Source organism: Pipistrellus kuhlii, unplaced genomic scaffold, assembly GCF_014108245.1.
Source record: "Pipistrellus kuhlii isolate mPipKuh1 unplaced genomic scaffold, mPipKuh1.p scaffold_m20_p_2, whole genome shotgun sequence".
Taxonomy (NCBI): Eukaryota; Metazoa; Chordata; class Mammalia; order Chiroptera; family Vespertilionidae; genus Pipistrellus; species Pipistrellus kuhlii.
This window is the reverse complement of record NW_023425515.1, coordinates 40,513,570-40,537,682: the sequence shown is the minus strand read 5'-3', so window position 1 is coordinate 40,537,682 and position 24,113 is coordinate 40,513,570. Positions and strand designations below refer to the sequence as shown.

At 37.4% G+C, this 24,113-nt stretch overlaps 1 protein-coding gene across 7 annotated transcripts in view; it reads right to left on the bottom strand.

Moving 5' to 3' along the window:
• LOC118723992 (LIM domain containing preferred translocation partner in lipoma) overlaps positions 1–24,113 on the bottom strand; it is a 639,355-nt gene that overhangs the window by 310,933 nt on the left and 304,309 nt on the right. For all 7 annotated transcript variants that reach the window (XM_045583798.1, XM_045583802.1, XM_045583803.1 and 4 more), the window contains one exon: positions 21,150–21,272. In XM_045583798.1, the coding sequence (XP_045439754.1) occupies positions 21,150–21,272 (123 nt within the window). The remainder of the gene's footprint in view (positions 1–21,149; positions 21,273–24,113) is intronic.

The following is a 24,113-nucleotide window of genomic DNA, read 5'->3' as shown; positions in this document are numbered from 1 at the left end:
ATGCATACAGCTGACCGTAACTGTGATATAGTTCAGAATATGACACATTCCAGAAGAAATGTGTGCATCAAGTTCAATGGGGAGGGAGGCAAGTCCAAGGTAAAGGGTGAAGAATGAGAGTGGCAGGTCAATAGTGATTAGTGGAACTACAGATAAAAAACACTAATGGAGAAAAGACCAGCAGTTGGAGAAAATTGCAGCCTATATGAGAAGTGAGCAACAAGAAAGAGTATGCACTAAATAAGTGATAGCACTGTGAAGTAGGAAGGTAAGGTATGGTGTTTTTAATATATAATAGTTTACCCAAAATTGATTTTGACTTTAGGGAAACATTTTTGTTTCTGTGGAAGCACAAAAACAAACAAACAAAAACACACACACAAAAAAAATAAACAAATAAAAAACAAAACAAACACACACACACACAAAACACAACAAACAAACAAAAAAACAAAAAACAAAAACAAAAACAAAACTGAGAGACAAAAAAGGGACTTAATGGCCAGGACTGGAGATAATATTTTTGTCTGTGTAGCAGTAGACAAGCATATGTGCAAACACAGTTGCTGATCTCTGCTCAAGAATATTGATGATATCTATTCCACATTGATAGGTGGTATCTTATACAAGTCAGTTCATTTTCTGCAAGTGCTTGATTTATGGCATAAAGTGCTGAAACTGGCCCCTTTCAACTCCCATGCTCTCTGCTCATTATCCTATCTAATAAAAGAATAATATGCAGATTGACCATCACTCCAACACACAAGATGGCTGCCCCCATGTGGACACAAGATAGCGACGACAAGATGGCAAGCAGGGGAGGGCAGTTGGGAGGGACCAGGCCTGCAAACCAGGAAAATTGTGGGCAATCAAGCAAGTAGGGGAGGGCAGTTGGGAGGCACCAGACCTGCAAGGGAGGGCAGTTGAGAGGGACCAAGCCTGCAAGGGAGGGCAGTTGGGGTTGATCAACCCTGCAGGGGAGGGCAGTTAGGGGTGACCAGGCTGGCAGAGGAGGGAAGTTGGGGGGAATCAGGCTGGCAGGAGAGCAATTAGACATCAATCAGGCTGATCATAGGGGGTGAGCAGGCTGGCAGGCAGAAGTGGTTAGGGGCAATCAGGAAGGCAGGCAGGCAAGCAGTTGAAAGCCAGCAGTCCTGGATTGTGAAAGGGATGACATCCCTCAAGGGGCCCCAGATGGAGAGGGTGCAGGGTGGGCTTATGGACACATACCCCCCTCGTGCACAAATTTTGTGCACCGGCCTCTAGTGTTGTTATAATACTAGAAAAGGGAATACCAGAAAATTCATTCATAAGCACATTCCATGAAATTTCCAATATCTAAAAATTATGGCATTAGAAACAATAGAATTTGACTTCTACAACCTGAATGAGTTTGAGTAAAATAGGTGAGCCTGTGAACAGAGTCTTGGTTCAATTCCCAGTGAGGACACATGGTTTCTTCAGGTACCTCTTGACACTTATTCTGACTTGGGAAAATATGATCACTAATGTCCTGTGGTCGTGGCATAGGCTTCACAGTCTGATCATATGATTTCAAATGTTCCCCATCTCACTCAGAGTAAAAGCCAAAAGCCTTATAACATCCCACAAGGCCCTTTGTAGTTATCAAGATCTCTGCTTTCTCCCAGACATCTTCTATCACTCCCCTTAAGATTACTCAGCTCACCCAGTGGCTGAGCATGAACCCATGAATCAGGAGGTCATGGTTTAATTCCCAGTCACGGTACATGAACAGGTTGCATGCTGGAACCCCAGTAGGGGTTGTGTAGGATAGGCAGCCAATGAGTGATTCTCTCTCATCATTGATGTTTCTATCTCTCCCTCTCCCTTCCTCTCTCTGAAATCAATTAAAAAATAATATATATATATATATATATATATATATATATATATATATATAATTTTTTAAAGAAAAAGCCCTCAACTGCCTGAGATTTCTCCTCAAACATCATCTCCTTTCTAGATCTGCCTTATGTGTAGTAGCCACTAGTATGCCACACCATCCAAAGTACTCTCTCTCTCCTCTTTATCATGCTTAGTTTTTCTACAGTACTTAACTCTATCAGATATAAAAGTTTACTTGTTTATCTGGTTATTATGCTTCTCCACAGAAGATTGTGAACTGTTTGAGGAAATATAGTTTTGTTTTATTCATAGATATATCCTCACCCTCTACAGGAGAACTTGCCACCTAACAAGTGTTCAATAAATATTTGTCATAAAATGAATAAATGGCTCCTCTGCTTACTCTTATTGGAGCTCTAGAAATAAGACTCAACTTGAAGGACCTGATAGCGTAAAGTAATGCAGCAGCGTAAGCACTTCTAAAAGCGGTCTGTTGATTTAGAATCAAAGTAAAATATTATATATCACCATAGATTTGGATTGTGAGTCATAGGCTATTAAACTTGGGAGGCAGCTGTGCTGGACTAGAAACACAGAAACTGAGATCCAGTAGATGATGGCTCAGTCCTTGCAGTGCCACTGACCTACTACATGACCTCACCTACTAAATGACCTCAGACAAGCAGCTTCATTCTATGGGTTCTCTTATTCATAAATAAAGAAAAGTCACCTCAAATTTTGAATGCCCTATGCTTTGACGTGAATATAACTACCACCCATTCAAATTACACTCTTTCTGAGTTTGCATAGAGCACATCATTTCACTGTAGTCAACTCTACTTGTGAGATAAGAAAGAAGTCACATTTGAGATTGTGTGCCTTTTCTGAAAAATTATCTCACATCCTTAATATACAAAGTGTGAGATAGAAGATTCTTCTTCCCATAGCACCACAGTGGATATTAGATATTATCAACTACAACACAGAAGGAACAAGTATTTAGGATGCTAAACTCTTCCAGAAAATAAATAAATAAAATTCACACTTGCAAATCAACTTTTCCTTGGAATGTTCTCAGCTCCCATTCTTGATATGCAATCTCACAGACAGATGTGTATGATAATACGTTTTCTTATAAGTAATACAAATGACCTTTAAAAATACACCCCCCTTTTTATTCCCCAACCTGCTATCCCTTGAAGAGCAAATCCCACTTGCTGTTGTGCATTAACATTGCTGTGGTCAGATATAATGTGGGCACCTTGATTCTATCTGTGTTAAGAAATCTTCATGCAGTGATTCACTCTGTAGAATCCCAGGCACTGAGCCACTGAACACTTCTCTGACACCATCTCCTTTGAGGCTGACTCCACTGTAGTGATGTTATAAGACAACATGCTGTGTAGCTGCTCTCCCCTGTAATACAGCAGTGTAATTGGAACTGACTGAAAAATAAATCTCAATTTCCCTGTTCTATCTGGAGAATCTTTCAATTTACTGTGAGAGGCTCCTTCTATTCACCAGGTCCTACTCTGGGGAGGGCAAAGAGGAATTAATGGGAATAAAAGGGGACTTATGTAATACTTTCAAAAATAAAGATTTTTTAATAAAATAAATAAATGGTTGTTTTCGTTTTTGTTTTTGTAAAGAATCATTATTGAATAAGCACACAGGTTAGCTTCCCACTCTTACATTAAAGGGACAGGGAAACAATGTTGATGCTTCCATTAGATTTCCTAGATCCGTTCCTTAGGGATTCAGAGAAAACCAGGAGTTGCTCCTGGGATGAATATACATGAAGAAGCCACCCACCTCCTCACTCCACTAAGTCAGCTTCAAGAAGCATGGATTCAATGTGTTGTTGTTCCAAGAAACAGACATCTCTTTGTCTTCCTAAGTGTCCCTTTCTGTTACCAAGTTCCAGTTTCCAAAATCAGAGGCAACTGTGCCCAATGAATGTCTTCCTGAACTTTTACCCAAAAGGCCATAGACCCTAAATGGCATTCCCTCAGGCTCCAGGGAAACCAAGCAGAGGAAGAGGACAGAGAAGAATATGGTAAAAAGGAATGCAGATATTAATGATATGTACATGGGATGATAATGTGTTCCAAGTATATTGAGTCAAAAATTAGATTTAAAAAACAGACAATTTTCCCATAAAAATAAATGTGAAGGAATGTTGGGCAGAGAGTTAATTATTTTAATAGCCGAACCTCATGATAGATTAAATATATCTGTGCTAAAAAGAATGCTATAATTCCTTAGTGCCAGAGGATAACTTCAGAAGTGTTTTTGTGGTTGTTGTTGTTGTTGTTTTGTTTGTTTTTAGCATAAAACACATTTCATGATGTGGCTACTTTGTCTCTCCTCACTTATATTCTTGCTTTCTATGCAAAACAATGTGAAATTAATTATATTTCCTTAAACAAACTGTGGCCAGTGGATTAATGGACTCCCAGAGATTTCCACACTCTTAACTGCTAGAAGCTGTGAATATGTTAATATACTTAGCAAAAGTAACTTTGCAGTAGTGAGTAAAGTTAATTCCTGAAGTGGAGAGATTATCCTGGATTATGTAGGTAGCCCTAACCCAATCATAGGACTTCTTTAAAGTAGAGAACAAAGAATCCTTTTCAGCTCTGATGAGAGGAGGCAGGACCTTGGCAGTTCGCTTCTCTGGTGGGGAAGGGCTGGATTCTGGGCTGATATCCACTGTCTTTGCACCCACCCACTATGTAGGGCCTCTCCTTTCCTTGCCAACTCATGGTGCTCTGTGGAGGCCTGTGGTGTGGCTTGTGGGTATGGCAAAGATAGGGTCAATTTGCATATCATTCCTTTATTAGATAGAGTGTTTTAAATGAGTGAGCACTAGAATTTCTTCATAATGATAACTCTCCAACTCAGTAGGTCAGCCCCCCCTATCCATTAAATAGAATACTTTTAAGATACCTTCCATAGGAGCTTGAAGGAATGTTTTGGTATACTGGGGTTGATCCTCCTTTTGGTAAAAGCTATGTGTTTTCCTCAGGGAATCACAACCTCATGGAATGTTTTTAATAGTACCTGCGGGAAGTTGAAGCCCAAATCCTTAATTGATGAACTGAATGTATCACAAGGGCAATGGCTTGCCTAATAGAAATCACACAGCAAGTTAAGGGTAAAATAAGAATATGAGCTCTCTCTACTGTACCAAATTGCTTTCATCATATTCTGATTATTTTATCTAGTCCATTATCCTCTCATGGACTATGCTTTAATCTACAGGAACACATTGTAGAACCAGTGGGGAATAGTGTGGCTAATACAAAATGACAGTGGCTCACTTCCCACACTAGTCCTACCCTGGGCAGCAAAATGATCATTAGATCTTTTCTGAGAGCTCCAAGGTAGGACAGGAATAATTAACACAGAGTAATAGGCTGCTTTTCACACGAAAAATGAAAATGCCTCAGAGTGACATCTGGAGTGAACTGGATGATGCTTATCAAGGCTCTAGAGCCCAACATCATTTTCCCAAGCAGATCTGTGTCACTATAGCCATGTTATATATCAATCTTCCAAGTAAGTGTTCATTTGACTAGAGTTCCCAGCTAAGACGTCCACTGATATACTAGAAATGCCAGTATGTTGGGAATTATAGACAGAAGACATAAATTTAAACATGGAATTACCTTTTTGTATGTGTGAATAAAAATTAAGGCAAGTCATTTCATATTCTTGCTCCACAATTTTGTCACATATCAGATGCTTGACAAGTAATTCATATATGCTAATACAAGAAAGAGACAATGTGCTTTGTGTACAGTGAAACATTTCCAAATCATTAGTGTTAGCACATGATGCTGTTACAGACAGGCCCAGAAGCTTTCAAAAGAATGCTGGAGGATTGCCCTTGCTAGTTTGGCTCAGTGGCTAGAGCATCAGCCTGTGGATTGAATGGTCTCGGGTTTGATTCCGGACAAGTTCACATGCCCAGTTGCAGACTTGATCCCCAGTAGTGGGTGTGCAAGAGAGCTAATCAATGATTCTTCCTCATCATTGATGTTTCTCTCTCTCTCTCTCTCTCTCTCTCTCTCTCTCTCTCTCTCTCTCTCTCTCTCTCTCTCTCTCTGCCTCTCTCTCCCTTCCTCTATGAAATTAATAAAAATATTTCTTTAAAAACAGGATGCTGGAAGAAAGAAGGTTGGCCCTTATATTCCTAGTGACATGATTGATGTGATTTTACTCTTATAAGACAAAAGACTTTCTAGCTTCCAACTAGACAATTTTCAGACTAGCATTGTGGTATTTGCACTGAGGGTAGATTGATACAGGGACCAGAGAGAAATGTAATAGAGTGTATGTTAGTTATTTGTTGCCTGATATGCTTGGTACTGAGTCATGACTGTGTATAAGGCAGACAGAAACACAGAAGCAGGGAATGAATGTGCAGAAACTTATTTACTTACCTTCCTTTCCAGGCTTGTTACACAACATTTTCCCTACATACTCTGAAGTTCAAATAGCCCTTTAATATATCTACTTAAATACCAGTACTGAAAAGCCTTCTCTGACTGCTACAGAAGGGGAGTGAAGTGTATTCCTCTATGAATCCATAGCACCTTGTTCAGACATTCATCACTGCATTCATCATATATTCTTGTCATCTGTTTACACATCTGTTTCCTACATAAGAAGTTCTTTGTGTGATGTGGAAAGGTAGAAGAAACTTCACTCCCTTTGATTTTAATCTATAGTATTTGCATTTATCAAGGTCCAAACAATTGCTGGTTGAATAAATAATATGATTCAATGAATGAATAAATTGGGGGGGGAAAGGACATAATTAACTGTGATTTTATTATTTCACTATAGCAGATTTTTCATTAAGAATGGATTGGAGGCGATGGGAGGCATCATGTTTAACCAGAGGGAAGTATCTAAACATGGAATGATCAGGTCTCTGTTCATTGAAATGATGAGCTGACATGTTGGAGAGGTCCACTAGATGGAAAGCTGAGGGCAGAATGCTGCCAACAGCTAGCTGGAGACTAAGGCACTCAGTCCAACAATCCAGGAGAAACTGAACCTTGCCAATAATAAACACCTGGGCTTAGAAGTAGGGCATCCCCCAATAAATCCTTGAGATGAGATGGAAGACTCTGGACCAATGAACCCTTTTCACAGACTTGTGAGAGACTGTGGAGCAGATGGTCCAGCTGAGCTCTGCCTAGATTTCTGGCCCACAAAAAGTGACAAAGTGTGTGTATTTTTAACATGCTTTAAGCTACTAGGTTTTTAAGCAATTTGTTGAACAACAATAATTAATTAATACTTCTTACTATGCATTAATAAAGGAGAGCCTCTGAATATTACAAAAGGAAGAAATTCACTATGAACAGGAGAGCCTTGTATCTTTCCACACTACCTGAAATTTCTACCCCAGAGGATCAGAAACAGGCATTGTATTCTTACATTTCCATTCATACCAATAGAAACACAAACCCAACAAAATCCAGAGAGGCCCTGATAGAAACCTGGAGAAAAGGTGTGGAGAAACTTTCCAGAATCAATATGAAATGCAAATAACAAACAGACGTGAAAGAGGGGGGGAAATCTCTCCAAAATACACCCGGGCCAATGTAGATTATCTGCACATAGTTTCTCCAGATGGTAAGGGACTCTATTTAATTGTTGCCCTACAAGTTTAATATCAACAACATTGAGAATAAGAACCAGCATCATTTACAATGGGGATCTGAGGCTTAGCTAGAGGAACTGGCTGACTTTAGATAGCCTGTTAATTGCAGAACAGGAAGGAAAACCCTTTCTCTTGGATCAACCCAGATCTTTCCAAAACAAATGCAATAATAATAATAATAATAATAATAATTAATAAATAAAACTATTTTCAGCAAAATAGAAAATAACTTATTTCATTCTTAATAAATGTGAGTTGTAGGGTATCTTACAAGTGAACACAAAAGAACACTTAAAATTAGCACATAAAAAAACGTACCTATGTGTGATCACGTCTAAGAGAAATCAATGCAAGAAGGAAATGAAAGGATTCTATGCAACAAGTGACAAGTTTATAGTGTACTACTAGCTCCTGAAAATAGTTAGAAAAGTCAATATTTAGCTTAGATGAGCAAAGGAAGGATGTAGTTATCAAAAAATATTTTATGTTTAATGTGATATTGCATCTGATAAATGGGATGAGTTTGAAAACTACTTAAATAGTGTTTCAACATTTACAAAATGATTTAATGCAGAGTACATCATTTACTTTTCTCAAAATCACATATGCCAAGCAGAGGATGTAATCAAATCATGGATTAAGAAAATGAGGTTTGTAGAAATAAAACAATTAAATTTAAGCTCCAAACATGGTAGAGATGAAATAGGAATTCTAGTTTTCAACATTTAAATGCTTATTCCAAGAACTGCAGATGCAAATCACATTCTATTGAACAAAAAGCTTCCAGATCCTGTCAATTTTCTATGTAACCAGGGAAAGACACTTCTCTAAGTTAGGATTTCCTTCTCCAGAAAATGAAGTCATTAGTCAAGTCTTTGTGGTGCTGGCTCAAGCCTTGTGAGTATACAGCTCTAAAGATAGGAGAAAGGACAAAGAGGGGGTAGCTTACAAAACATTTGATTAACAACTTTTTAAAAATATATATATTTTATGGATTTTTTTACAAAGAGAAAGGGAGAAGGATAGAGCAGAAACATCATTCAGAGAGAAGCATCGATCAGCTGCCTCCTGCACCCCCCCCCCCACTGGGGCTGTACCTGTAATCAAGGTACATGCCCTTGACAGGAATCGAACCTGGGACCCGTCAGTCCCCAGGTTGATGCTCTATCCAGTAGCCTAAACCAGCTAGGGCTGACAAGCAATTTGAAAAGATTCCTAAAGTATGATCCCAAAATCAGCAAATCTAGGAACCTTTTTAGAAATATGAATTCTTGAGCCCCACTGCAAACCTACTGAATCAGAAACTCAAGGAGTGGAGCCCATCATTCTCTGCTTAATAAGCTGTCCAGGGCATTATGAACATACAATTGAACCAACTATAACAGAATCACAATCTATGAGTCTTGATTTCTGTTTTTAAAACCAACCTAATTCAGCTATCAGAGTAATTACTTTGAAAACCAAAGAAATAGGTGTTGACAATTCATGTGTGCGTCAAGACTGGTTACCACTCTAGCTTTGGTTTTAGAGTCCATGCATTAGAAGCCATTGCCATATCAAAAGGACTAGACAAAGATTCAGGAAGAGCTATATCCACACACTTTAAAGTAATATAAGAATGATAGCCTGTTTATAAGAACTGGATAATCTGTTTCAGAGATTGTAGAGATATCACAGACGAAATTTATATGTCAATCTTATAACACAAAAACAGTAACACAATCTACACTAATAAAAGAGCAACATGTGCCAAAACCGATTTGGCTCACTGGATAGAGCGTCATCAGCCTGTGGACTCAAAGGTCCCAGGTTCGATTCCTGTCAAGGGCATATACATTGGTTGTAGGCACATCCCTGGTGGGGGGTGTGCAGGAGGCAGCTGATTGATGTTTCTCTCATTGATGTTTCTAACTCTCTATCCCTCTCTCTTCCTCTCAGTAAAAAAATCAATAAAATATATTTAAAAAAAAAAAGAACATCATGCTAGTTGATTGTATCTTTATGACACCCACCAGCCAATCAGGAGTTAGTATGCAGATTAACCCAACAAAGATGGTTGGTTAATTTGCATACATAGGCTCAGAGCAGCCAGGGTGGGACACTTCTGTAATTACTATGGCGACAACACAGGCATACCACATATGTGTGTCAATAATGGTTATCATTCTAGCTTTAGTTTTAGAGTCCATGCATTAGAAGCAAAAAGTCAGATATTTTGTACATGTGTTAAACTAAAGAAATGTTACTAGGATAATCATAAAGAAGAGAAAATGTATTTACAGTATTTATTTTTTTAAATGTGTGTAACAGTTTAGATCTTGTTATTCAAGGTTATTTTTTCATTTATTTAGGTCTTTATATCTTTTATAAACTCAACAGAGATTTCATGTTCAACTAATAGTTGAAGAATAAAATAAATAAATAAACAAATAAATAAACAAACTAACTAACTAACCAATGAATGAGATAATCCAAACACCTCTTGGAAAAATAGACACAATGATCTTATTCTTGAATCCAATGCCCTTCTCAGAAAGCCACCCTAAACCAGTTTTGAAGATACATTGCAGACATTTAATCACATTTTCAGCTGTAATTCTATTTTTCTTTCTCTTTTAACCATGTGATATGATGGATAATTGTAGAAGGATGATGGCCTGATTAACATATTCCCATTCATACCCTGCTTTCTCCAGGAAACTTGTTGTAACTCAGCTACAAACAGACCACTCTGATTCACCCTCTTATTTCTCCCCTTGCTGGCTAGGTCTGATTTACAAGTGGACTTCCCATAAACAAAGTTAAATATCAGAAGTTTTAGCCATAATTGCCGAAGCTGGTTTGGCTCAGTGGAAGAGCGTAGGCCTGGAGACTGAAGTGTCCCAGGTTCGATTCCAGTTAAGGGCATGTACATTGGTTGCACACACATCCCCAGTGGGGGGTGTGCAGGAGGTGGCTGGTCGATGTTTCTCTCTCATCGACGTTTCTAACTCTCTATCCCTCTCTCTTCCTCTCTGTAAAAAAAATCAATAAAATATATTTTTTAAAAAATATATATTTTAGCCATAATAGGCTGACTGGTGAGAAAATGACCCCTAAACTTAGCATTACATAGAATATTAAACCATACAGAATGCTTATTATAAAAAGTATTTCCTGTATTTGACTGTCTTGGTAATAATCAATACACTATGTTGACCATTTTGGAAATAAAACTTTACTTTGTGTAGGTGAGGTAGCCAAGAAAGTGCAGGAAATTACATATTGCTAAGAAAGTTAGCATCTCTAGCAGTACCTATGAAGCATCATTTTTTCAGTATTATCATGTAAATAGTACAATATCAAGATGTAATTAGAAAAAAAATTCAAGTAAGGATTTGTGCATTTGACTACTTGTACTTCAAGCTTTCTGAAATACCCCATTTCTTAAAAGGAACAAATGCATATTCTATCTCTTTAGTCACCATAAGCTTATATTTTAATTCTATCACTTAATATGTTACATTTTTGGAGCCATTTCTTACCATCAATATAAACAAAGAATGCAGTTAAAATTAAATTCTCTCTTTAAAGAAAAAATCTTATGTTAACATAGTTCAAGGATGTTCAAAGGCACATATGCATAGAAAATGTACTTCCATTTTAAAAAACACAAGTTAGATTTAGGTAATTAGCTTTGAAATGGCTCATAATTGGCATATAATTATGAAATATGAAATACAAAGTCAGGAAGATCAGAAACAATGTGGTAAAGGAAGGTAGACATGAATCATAAAAACTCAGAGTCAGTTGATAATTCTGCAGACTTTTTTTTCTTTCTGAAAAAAGGAAGTAGCAAGACACCCATGTAAAACATAGATGGTGTCAAAAACAAGCCAAAGGAAAATTATTTGGGCAAAAAATAAAAAAGGATCACAAGTCAAATTTATAGAAAAGATTCCTTTATTAACTTTTGATAGAGAATATCTTTGTATATATTCAGAAAACAACTCCGAGACCATATGGATTCCTACAACAGAGAGAAATTGACAGGACTACTCCAACCATGAAGACAGAAGAGAAACAGTCCAGAGATGGAAGATGCTAATGACTCCTTGCCATACTAGCAGTCAGCAGCTGTGCATAGCTGAAGGTTTCCCAGGACAAAACCAGAGAGGGTCAGACCTACATTAACATCATTTGTCCAACATCCATAACTGAAATATAATTGTTGACATGTACAAATAAGGAACTGTTTGACATTGAAATTGGGACTCAGAAGAACTGTTGGCACAGAAAGAAACTCACTACAGACTGATTCATTTGCCTCTCAGCATAACCATTATTGCTTGTCTAATTTTCAGTTCTTATAAATTTATTTCTAGTATCACATGATCTCACTCATCTAGGGGAAATAATGAACAATATAGATTGATGAACAAGAACAGACCCGGAGACAAGGAAGCATAGATCAGACTGCTGGACCTCAGTGGGAAGATGGGGAGGTGGGTATAGGAGGAAAGATCAACCAAAAGACTTGTATGCATGCATGAGCCTAACCAGTGGTCACAAATAACAGGGGGTTGGGGGCATCTGTTGGGAGGGTTTTGGGATGGGGATGGGTGGATGAAGACAAATATGTGATACCTTAATCAATAAAGAAATTTAAAAAAATAAAAAAGAAGCATATTATCAGTTCCTTAGTCAGGTAACAGTCTCTTATAATTGAATCCAACACTTTATTACAATAATCTTTATTTTAGGAAACACTGAGTAACATAATGGCCTTTCAGCATACTGTACAGAACATAAAAAATAACTTGGTGTTTACTTTTATATTACCCCAATAATATGAGAATGGGTGTAGCATTGAATTATAACCCAAAATAACATCTCAACCAAATGTACTGCTTTCAAGTGATGTAAGGCAATGCAGACATAAAGATGGAAATTTTAGCTGAATCAGCAGCTACCAATTAGTTTTCCTTACAAAATTCATCTGTCTCAACTACACTTATTTTTTATTGGTACAAATACATATTAATTATGAAAAATCAGAAATCAGGTATCATTTGTCATTCATTAACTCAGTGCCTATCCAGACTGAATTCCCTAGCACAGTGATCAACAAACCGAGGCTTGCAAGCCACATACAGCTCTTTGGCCCTTTGAGTGTGGGTCTTCCACAAAAATACCAAGGCCTGGGTGAGTCTATTTTGAAGAAATGGTGTTAGAAGAAGTTTAAGTTTAAAAAATGTGGCTCTCAAAAGAACTTTTAATTGTTGTGCTGTTGATATTTGGCTCTGTTGACTAATGAATTTGCCGACCACTGCTCTAGCAGACTCTAAAGTGTGGATACTGGGTTTGCATGACATCATTTACCTGTTTATTCAGCAAATGTAAAATTGCATGTCTCTTGTATGTCAGGAAAGGAAAGATAATCTTGCCTTCAGAACTTGAGTCTTGTGTTTATCACAATTCTTACTTTGTTGTTAAAGCTTAAGGTATTACATACTTATAATCTCTCTAGAAGGTATAGTCTGTGACATGAATTAGAATTTTTACTGTACATTTGAATCATTTATGAATCAGAACAACAAAACACTATCCAATTCCCTTCTGTCCTGAACCTCAATAGGATAGCATGGATAGCATAGGTATACATTGGAGTTAAAGCCCAGGGACCAAAGAGAAACAAATTCTAACATTTACATGGGGCCCTGTCTGTACCTACAACTAAAAATAGCACCTGCTGGCCCCACAGCAAGACGTGCCCAAATTGTACCTTCGTTTCAACAAAATTCCAGTTTACAGTTTTATAAGGAATATAAAGGGTTAAGATTATGAAACATAAACTTTAAGGATTCATATTTATAACTGATATATTCACTGAAAGGAGTGTATATGGCTTTCCTGGTCATTTTGACACTGTGAAAAGTACCATAGCAGTCATATGTTAGTGTGATATTTGGTGCGGAGGACAAACTAGTTACTCACCATGACAAATGGTAATATGTGGACTGGTTATTAACCACCTCCAACCTTCTGTCTAGAGAGACCTTTGTAATCATCATTATATGTTAATTTGGCTATAAAGCATATCAAAGAAATGGGCATCAAAATAGATAAAACAGTGAATATCTTATCTGAGGTATGGCTTTTTCCTTTAAAACACAATATTCCTATGCATTTGCCACGGTAAAGTCTAATCATCCTATGCAAAAAAAAATAAAATAAAAAATTATAATATATAGCTATATTTGTATTCTGAAGTTTATTTGCTTCTTAAATTAAAAAGAGAGGGGCACCATAGGGTTTTCAGACCAAGGCTGCTACCAAAATAAATATTTCAACAGTGGGAGAGAAAGAAAAGAGAGAAATAGGGAAACCAGTCCTGATAAGAAAGCTCTCTAATTTTGCAAATGTGATGTGTGCTTCTGTATGGACATAGAGCTAATTATTTCCACTAAGATGCTGCTATGAAATGAAGAAGCTCAGCAGGCAGTTTTGTGCATTACTTTTTAAACTAATGTCTGAATCAAGTGATTCAGTGCAAGGTAACAGTCATCTCTGAGCCAGCATCTTGCAAACAAATCACAGCTGAAGACTACCACATGGACCATGGCCAGAGTACCACAGAAGATTCCCCCATCCCTCTCCAAGCTTTATCACAGCTGGCTTCTCTGTGATAGTCAGCAGTAGCTGCCTGCTCAGCTTCCTTCCATGTTACTGCTAGGATCTCTTACTGACGCCACAAACACAGAGCTCACTCTTAGACTAGAGCATGTAAGATGGACATTTTTTTGTACCAAACTTTTGTAAAGGTCCAATTCAAGGTAGATTTCCACTCTGAAAATGTTACATTCAAAACAAATGTTTAAAGTTATGACACCACATATGACAAACATCATCTTCTAAAAATGGAAGGGTATAAATGTTATTGCAATGCAATTATATATATTCTAAGAATTAATTGCCCTTCATCAAACTCATGGCATGCAACTCTGAGTCAGCTAATAACTCCTCCACCCCCATCTCATTGTTATTTAACTACTGAAGTTTTTTTGCAGGTCCAGGCTAATTCAGAATCACCCATATCTTCTAAACAGGAGTACTGAAAGAATTAGACCTTTGCAAATTTTATTTTACTTTATTCAGTTGCTATCTTAGATATGAGGTTTTTACAATGTTTTAACTTTTACCATGGCTATAGAAGAAAGCTATTAGTAAGCAGAACTCATAGACACATTGGCAAATCCATTTTTCCCAAACAAATCACAATATGCTGCTACATTTTTCCCAGGAGGATACAGGAAGAGGAAGATGACACTATCCACACCTATTATCTTTTTCAACAACCTAAGACCCAGTTCGTATCTTATTTAGCAAGAAACCAAATAAACCCAGCAAGGCCCAAATCTGCAGGGAGACTCACAAGCATTTCATCACATTGCCCGCAAAAAGGGAGGGGCTTTCACCTCCCAGTTTCCTGTTGTTTGGGTTGCACTGAATAATATGAAATATTAAAAAATATATATTAATTAATCTCCCATGAAGTTGCACATGACTTTTGCAAGCTAGGACAGGGAGCACAGAGAGTAGAAGAGCCATGGCACAACAGGACTCCACCCTGATTATGCTGCTTACAAGCCCTCAGGCCATGTGAATTCCTAATAAAAAGCCTTCCATACAGCATACACATAACTTAAATAATTTCTCTGGTTGCTTCATAGGCTATTGCTCTGTGAAAGGAACTTAGTGTGGGAGCCCTGAGATTGCAGCTAAAGACATGTACATGTGACCATTTATGAACACCGTTCTGGAACAGACTGAAAAGTGACAAAACTTATTAAGTGTTTTAAGTGAGGAAGAGAAATACAGCATTTAGAAGGTAGCCAGCATTCAGAAGAGATGAGCCTCAGGCCTTCAAAGACCTGAAGCTTTAAAGCAAGCTTCAGACTCAGCCTAATAATCCCCCTCTCCCCTCCAAAAAAAATGGGAAAGATTAAGTGAGCTAATGCTTTAGAGCCAACATCTTATTTCTTATAACTCTAAGACAATATAGTATTTCTGCAAAGAGGAATGATTGTAGTGACCATGCCCATTTTAGAAATAAAGGAAAGGAAGCTCAGATTGGTACAGCTTGTAGTTCACACAAATGCAGCTCTTTATAGAGAGGTAATTCCACAGAAGTGAGAAGACAGCACTCTTCTTACTGGCAGACTTGGAATCTAGGCCAGTGGACTATGTCCAACCTGATCCTTATCCCTGAATCTCTATAAATGTTTTCATACTAGTCTAAATGAGGATAGTGAAATTGCATGTGACCAATTCAAAAGCAGCTTGGTTAAAAACTTACTAAATTCCCAGTAACCCTGAAATAGTAATATAAAATATCTGCAAGTTCATCCATGTTACCTAGGCACCAGCTCTGACCCTACCAAACTCACTGCAGGGAAGAAAAGAAAGCTCTGTACTAGGTATCAAAAGTCCAGAACTCTAGCCTTGGCTCTGCCAAGAGAAGAAAAAACAAAAATAAAAGAGAAGATTTATCCACCATCTTCTATGAAATCAAAAGAATTTCTATCTGACCCCCGTGTAACTCAGAAAATCTAAGCTGAACTTCTATTAACAGATGATGCCATTGGATGGGGTTGAGATATACACTGACTCAAAGACACTATACTGTCATAAATTTTCTGTATACCTTTGAGTTATGTTTTTGATTTATCTATTTTTTATTTTACTTTACTCTTTCATTATGATTCTAAGGCATAGAGACTGTATCACAAAAGAGATACATTTTGTAATAAACTAATTAAAATACTAAAAAGACCCCTTTTAACCTTTGGTTGCTATTATCATCCACAGAGAAGTATTAAGTCTTGTTTCAAGCAAAAAGCGAAATAAGCAGTACTCTTGCTCCTTGCTGATTAATGAATTCTTTCTCTGAGCAAAATATTTTCTTTCTTAAACATTTGGCTGCATGACCTCAAAGGTCCAACTAAGCTCCCACACTCTATGATTATATTCAGTCTGCAACTCATGCCACAAACACCTCCAAACGTCTTACATCTGTTCTTCTAAAACTACTTCCTAATATACACATTTTAAAACGAGTAGATCTTTTTAGTTTCAAACACTAAGCTAGTTTAATTGCATAGCTCTATTTAGTGATGCAGGTGTATATTTTTACATTTCATTTAAAATTTGCTAAAGTCTTTACCCCACAAACCCATTGTAGCCAGAAATACTATCACCCCTAAATTCCTCTTCTTGCTATGGGAGTCCTTGGGCATTAAGAATGCTACCTAGGCACTAAATGCTCATGATTAAATCTGCCTATCCCCTTTGCATTACACATACCCGATACAGCATTTAAACTAACATGTCCTTCAAACAAGACATTCACTTTCAGCATGCCTTGATTTCCTCATTACTGTTATTCTCGCACCTTGAAACCCATGCTTTTCCCATGACATATGCTTTTGTACCCATAACTCAAAGGCTCTCTGCAATCTTCCCAGACACTTCCCTAGAACAATACACAGTATAACGTTAATATTACTTTTTTTTTATTTTCCAACACTTTCAACATCCAGTGAGTCACATGACAGCTTAAAGTAGCACACTGAAGCCCTTCTTTGCTGGCTTTTAAATTGTTGATGTGTTTGTTTCCTCTGTAAAGTAAGAATTACTCTAGAGCAGGGACATGTTGATACTAACTTTTTTGCTTCTAAAACCTGATTCGTAAAGGATCTCAATAAATGTTAAGTGAATGAATAAAACTGTGAAAGTAAGCCACATTTCTCAAGTAAAGATATGAATAAATAAGTGAACAGAATGAAAGCTGGGAAATCTCAGAGTAGAAAATGCTCCTTTGGAAAAAGGACAAAAAGGCTCCATAAAATCTATCTTCAAGTATTGTGGGAAGCTACTGCTTTCCCAATACTGACATCAGAGTGCACCAAGGAACGCGGAAGGCTAATGGTCCTTGGACTTAGCAGGGCTGTGTTGAGAGAATGGTGACTCAAAGCAATTTATTGACCTGATAGCCTCAAAGTAAATGTTTACTAGACCTTACTGATCTTTACTGGCCTCTGAGATGGTCTGTCTGCTACCTGTTTGCCATGCTTTACTGAGGGTAAGATGTGTATCTAAAAGTGAATAAAAAGCAGAGTGGCCAGGAGTCAGTGCCTCTCCAAGAGAGGGGTTTCCATCTGGCCACCCATGCCTTCTAAGTGTATATCTCTTATATAGCTTTTCATTTGTGCAAGGCCCCTTCTTCAGATCCTGAATCCTAGCCATAAATTGTTTTGGCAAAGTGTTCAGACATTTCTCAAAGTTGTTATTTGAATAGAGTTCCTTTGGACTTCTACTGGTATAAACATTCCACATACAGTAAAATTTTTCACTAGATCAAGTAGTCAAACTTAATAAGGAAGTTCAGAAGTGGGTTCAGGAACACACACAACACATGCTTGAATAATGAGAAATTATAGATCTGGTAGTCTACTTTTAGTATCCAGGTGATTCAATGGGTTTTATAATTTGCTTTGGATCAAAAATAAAAACATCAAAGTTGGGCATTAACATTCTACAGTTCTAGGACTTTTCAAGTACCTTTTAATTACAACACAACAGACATCATCTTCTTTTAGCACATATTTTTAATATCTTAGGTGTGTGATTATCATTCTCACAGCATATAATTATGTTAACTAATAAATACTAACATATCTAATTCAGTTCCACCAGAGTGAAGATAAATCAGGAGAATGAGTTGTAACTCCCAATTAACTCTTGCTTTCCTAAAGTAGAATAATAAAAAAAATCTTAGAAAGGATCAGTCTTGAATTGAATAGACTCATCAAAAGTAGATTTAAGTACTCCACTTAATTCTATTTAAGGATTATCATTATTAATTTTTCTAAACCTTCTGAATTTTTTTTTATAAGAAAGCCTCTAAGGACATTGTTACTCATATGATTGTTTCACAGATTTTTGTCATTGATAAAAATGTTTTTAAAATACTGACATCCCAGATCTGGTTCTAGAACTTAAAACCAAACACAGATGTAAATTTATGGTCCAACTGTGCTCATATTGTAGTCCTATGTCCCACGACAGGTCACTTATGTTAGGTTCTTCCACTCCAGATCAGCATATCATTAATATCAGAGTTTCAGTCTTACTCAAGTGAGAATATATGCTTTATAATCAGTGCAGCACTGTCCAAATATCAGTGATTATTAGTTTGAGTGCACAGTAAGATTGTGCAAACAAAAATGGAGCTTGTGAATAACCCATTAAAATACAGTGGTTTATGGGAGAAATATGTTGACACAGACTTAAGGAATTAAGGCTATATTAAGTAGAAGCTCCCGAATATATATTAAGAATTGAGGGTGGAAAAAAAGATAAAGCAAAAACCCTATTTTAAAAAGGAGAGGATCATGGACAGATGACTACAGTGGAAAACTCAGTAGTCTTGCGGTTCTGAGAAACTAAGTTTGTGGCATGTGTCTAAGTAGAATAGAGAAAATGCTTAACAACAAACACTGTTCCATCAAAGGCTTGCTGGAGAATTTACAAGCAGTCGACCAATCCATCAATCGCTATGACAAGCACTGACCACCAGGGGGGTAGATACTCAACAAAGGAGCTTCCCCCTGGTGGTCTGTGCACTCACTACCACTTAGGGAGCACCACTCAGCTGACCTAGGGGCACCAGACACTGGGCTCATGGCTGGTGAGTAAAGCTGCTATGGTATGAGCCTCCGCAGTCTCTGTGGCAGCACTACAAGCAGCAGTGGCAGCAGCGGAGGCAGCAGGTGCAGGGGGGGCAGGATCAGCAGGAGCAGCTCAAAATTGGCAATCTGACACCCACCAAGGGGTCCCAGATTGCAAGAGGGTGCAGGGCAGGCTGCACCCACCAGTGCACAAATTCATGCACCAGGCCTCTAGTTATCTACAAAAGACAAGGCAAAATCTTAATCTGCCATTCATATTTGTCCCCAGGCTGTCAGTAGGAAACCTTACAATCCTGTAGGCACTTCAAGCCTTTAGTGGCCTTATCCTCAGCCACTGAAACCTGGACCTTTCTCCTGAATGGCTCAGGCTGTTCTCCATTATTGCTAATCCATCCACCCATCAATCCAAATATACAAGCCTTGTCATAGATCCTCTCAGATTCTGCCACCTTCAAAAGTATTTAACACACTCTTCTTTATGTTTCAACAATACCTGCTATAGTTTACTATTATGGACCCCTCGGCAATGATTATGGGGACCTATTTATTTCTTATTCAACCATCCACTTTTCTTCTCTTAACAGTTTCCCCAAAAGACCACAGTGCATGCTACATACCTGCAGCTCAGTATGTTTATAGAAATAAAATGTATTTCTACTATCAACAGGTGTGGTGGGGCCAAGAGTAATGAGAGCAAAGGAAAAGCTAAGCTCTTCTCTAATATGTTTTGCTGACAGTCCCATTATATGTCTAGGAAAGGTAATGGGGATATATCTAAAGAGAAAAGAACTGCCACATTACATGCAGTTCAGTGTTGAAATGACTGACAGCTGAGAAACAGGCATGGCTTTTAATTCATGAAAGGAACCATTTTGAACACAGGAGCTGCTGTTCAAGAACTGGAGTAAACTCAGCATGCCATATACACTGTCACTTAGTTAAGAAAGCATCTCACAAGTCAAACATTGCAGTGACAATTGTGGCAGTCCAGTGTGTGCATCTAGAGTTCCTCTGGCTGTCTTCTGACGACATGGAGGCCTGGCATAGATTTTCCTTTACCATCTCAAGACCTGAGCTGACAGTGAATGACCACTAGCAATGAAAGTTCAGTTTCTGAATGCAGATAGTAAACGACAATGTAGCCAGTTTCAAAAACACACACACAAAAAAAAACTAACAAATAAGTAAATTGATAACAAAGAGCACCATCTACCTTTTAAAAATAGAGATTAATAGCTATCACCAAATTCTGGTGAACTTGAGGAGAAACTGGTATATTCCAACTGCCAACACAAGCTATTAACAACTTTTGGAAAGAAAAAATAAAGGAAATGGTCAGACTTCTCGATGTAGAAATACAACTATTAGGAATCTAAGACAGGGAAATAGCTCCAAAGAAAATACTCATGAACATGTCCTTCATAGCATTACATACAACAACAAAAAAATGGAAGCTACCTTACAGGTCTATCATAAGGAATTTCTTTACAGAAGACGTAGCCCTCACTTTAACATAGCCGTGTTAAATTCTATTTGTGAAGAATGTAACAACATGTACAAAATATCCACATACTCAAAGTCAGAAAATGAGGAGAATGGAGTAAGATGAGTTTTAATTTTCAGAAGTGTTTTTTTTTTTGTTTTTTTTTTTGTATAATGTTGTTGTATTTTAAAGACAATACTAATACAATTAATTTTTAAAGATCTGTCTGTTAGAAAATATACATTGATATAAAATAAAAAGACAACTTAGACCATTGACTATAAGAAGATTTAAAAAAAGGGGGGGGCATGGACAGAAGTTTATACTTTCAGATCAACATAGATTATTTGCAGCTCGCCATGTGGAGACATTCCTGGACAACTCTTACCTGTGGGGGCCGAGGTTTGTAGGGGGAGCTGCACTCAAGGTCAGCCAAGATACTAGTCAATGAGTCGATCTCAGCATCCAGGCTGGAACGTCTCTCCTCAATCGTCTTGCCTCCAGGATTTCCCTGCCAGAGGCAACACAGATATGTTCAAAAAGGAAATTTCCAGTTTCCATTGATATCTGAGTGAATTCAAAATTCCCTAGTTATACTGTGTCTTTGTACAAAATGTTCTGAATCTACCCCTTCTTCCCCAACCCTAATAACATTTCAATGATAGCGTGAAATAGAATGGCCCTTTTTTGACAAATAAGAAAACTGGTAGGTGTAAGGTTATATTTCTAAGGTCACACTTACGTTTTGATGAGTATAAAAGTAAAAATAAGTAAATGTCTCTATCCTGTACTCAAGAAGCATATCCAACTGGGAAGATACTGCAAGTTCTTTGTGTTTAGAAACCACTGCTTAGAATAATGACATTTTACAATAGTTGGAACAGGAAGGGCAAGGGTGGGAGACTTACAGTCCAGGAAGAGGAATCACCAGGGGACCCATGTCTGTGTGACAGACAGAGATTGCAAGTCCCAATCAATGAGTAAAAAATGAACTAGCATGAGACTGCTCAGGATTCTGGCCTAGGGGCTGCAGAGAAAGCATGTGGCAGTGGCCACTGATCTGAAGCTGGAGCTTTGTAGATTTCATATGTCAATGCCCTGTGTTAACAGGAGTACCAACTTCTACCTGCACTCAGAATCAATAAGAGGTGAGTAGAAGACAATAAAATTACCACAAGGGCAGCCCCAGGCATAGTGAGAAGGTTCTGCAGGGTGGTTTGCTTAGAGCTTAAGGGGAAAATATAGAAAGTGAGATGGCCTTAGAATTTGAAAATATGAAGTGAGGTGGCAAATTTTCAAGGTAATTATGAGCATGGATTTTCAGGGAGTATACTTAAGACTCCATCAAAAAACTAAAATGCATCAGCAGCAAGACCTAATAAAAATAAAATAATGGACAGTTACTATAAACTAATCAACCCTGTCAAACCTGTTGAAGGCAGTTAATTATCAGGTTAGTGCCTGAAAATGTATAGAAAAAGCATTAACCAATAAATCAGAATATCCTCAGCAAAACAAAATATAGGAAACCCTGACAAGCTAGCATTAAACATTATAGTCCTCTAAGTAAGTTTATCTTTCTAATAAATATGCTGCATTAGGAAATGATAAAATAATAGAATTGTTTAGTAACACTACTAGTTTCTTTCCTCCTGGTAGCTTGCTCACCAAACTATCTTTTTGAATGCTAAAACTTATTTAAGTTTCTGTATCAGACAGCCTTTAGGGGATCTGATACATTAGTCTCTTGTGAATTAAGGCAGCATGAGTTAATCCATGTGGATTTAATCTTACCCAGGCATACTGACAACACCAAAGTCTATAAACTTGTGGCCATAGCCCAGACCCCTTGAAACAAAATCTGATGATTGCTGCCTCAGATTTTGCCTGGGGCAGAAGGCATCCCTCTCTCAGAGCATTCTTTAATTATAGCTATGTTTTACCACATTATTGAAAACAAGCTTCTCTACATTACTCCTTCTGGATGTATTTGCATGACTTCTCTATGGCAATCTTATCCCTAACCTGTTTTATTTTTCTCATAGTATCTATCATGATCTAATATCACCTTTTGTGTACATTTGTCTATCATCAGTTTCCCCCAGGAGAATGTAAGATTCATGGCAGAAAGGACTTCACCTGTTTTGCTCCTTGATGATTCCTCAGAATCTTGCTGAGGCCCTAATCCATGGAAATGTTGAATAAAGATGTTTAAGTAAATAAATAAATAGGTAATGACAGATGCTGGCATAGGTCCAGTCAGTAATCCTTTTCATATCAATATTTTTTTGGGTAAAAACAGCTAAAGGTCTAATAACAGCAGTAGATGCTCTAATATAGAGAGTTTATATTATATTAATAGAAAAAGAACCAAAAGGCTCAGTGTACATGTGTGTGCATATCTGTGTGTATGTCTGTGTATTTCACACTATATGGCTCAGATATAAAGGTTGCCCTTAAGAAAAATTGGATATTTTCCTCAGCTCTCTTCCACAGTCAAAAAAACAAAAAAACAAAAAAAGTAAATAAATAAATGTAATGCCAGGTCGACTAAGTTTTCTCAGAGCCTACATTCTGGGTTTGATCTAACACTATAAGACCAGAGGGTCATTTTGAAAGTGCTAATCCCTCTATCAGAAGCAATCTCATAGTTTTCCCACTGAGTATAATTAACTATAAAATACTGTGGTATTAAGAAGAAAACCTTTTACACAGTCTTGTGAATATTCTGATACTGAGTCCTGGTATGAAAAAAAAAGTGTGGGCGGGGGGGGGGTGGGGGAGAGAGGATATTGTTAAGGAAGGCAACTGAGAAATGTGTGAACCTGTTCTCTTACATGTAGATAAAAAACATGATAAGTACAAAATTGATAAGTGTATTTTCATATACTTATAGATAGCACAATATACAGTAAGGGCAGTGGATTGCAGCCTTCTTAAATTCTTTCCTGAGCCATAGTTTCTTCATCTATAAAACAAGTAGAGTATCACCTGACATACCTAAGATAGAAGGACATTAAAATATTCAGATATTAATTGGATGAGAAAATACTTTGTAAATTATAAAGTACTATAATTATAATTTTCATAAATAGCATTAATTATAGCAACCAGTAACTATAAATTAATATAAGTAATAATGCTATTGTTAATTACTCTTCTTCTTAAGGGAAGCATCATTCATTAGGTGTTCCCTGGGGGTATCAGTAAAGAGACAGCATTTAATAAGGTCTACAACATCTGCACTGTAGCAGAAAGTACACCAACTGCCCATGCCCCAAGTCACTGGGTTATCTAACCACAAAGACTCAAAAATCACAGAATTACCCTGAGCAATACAATGAAAACAAGT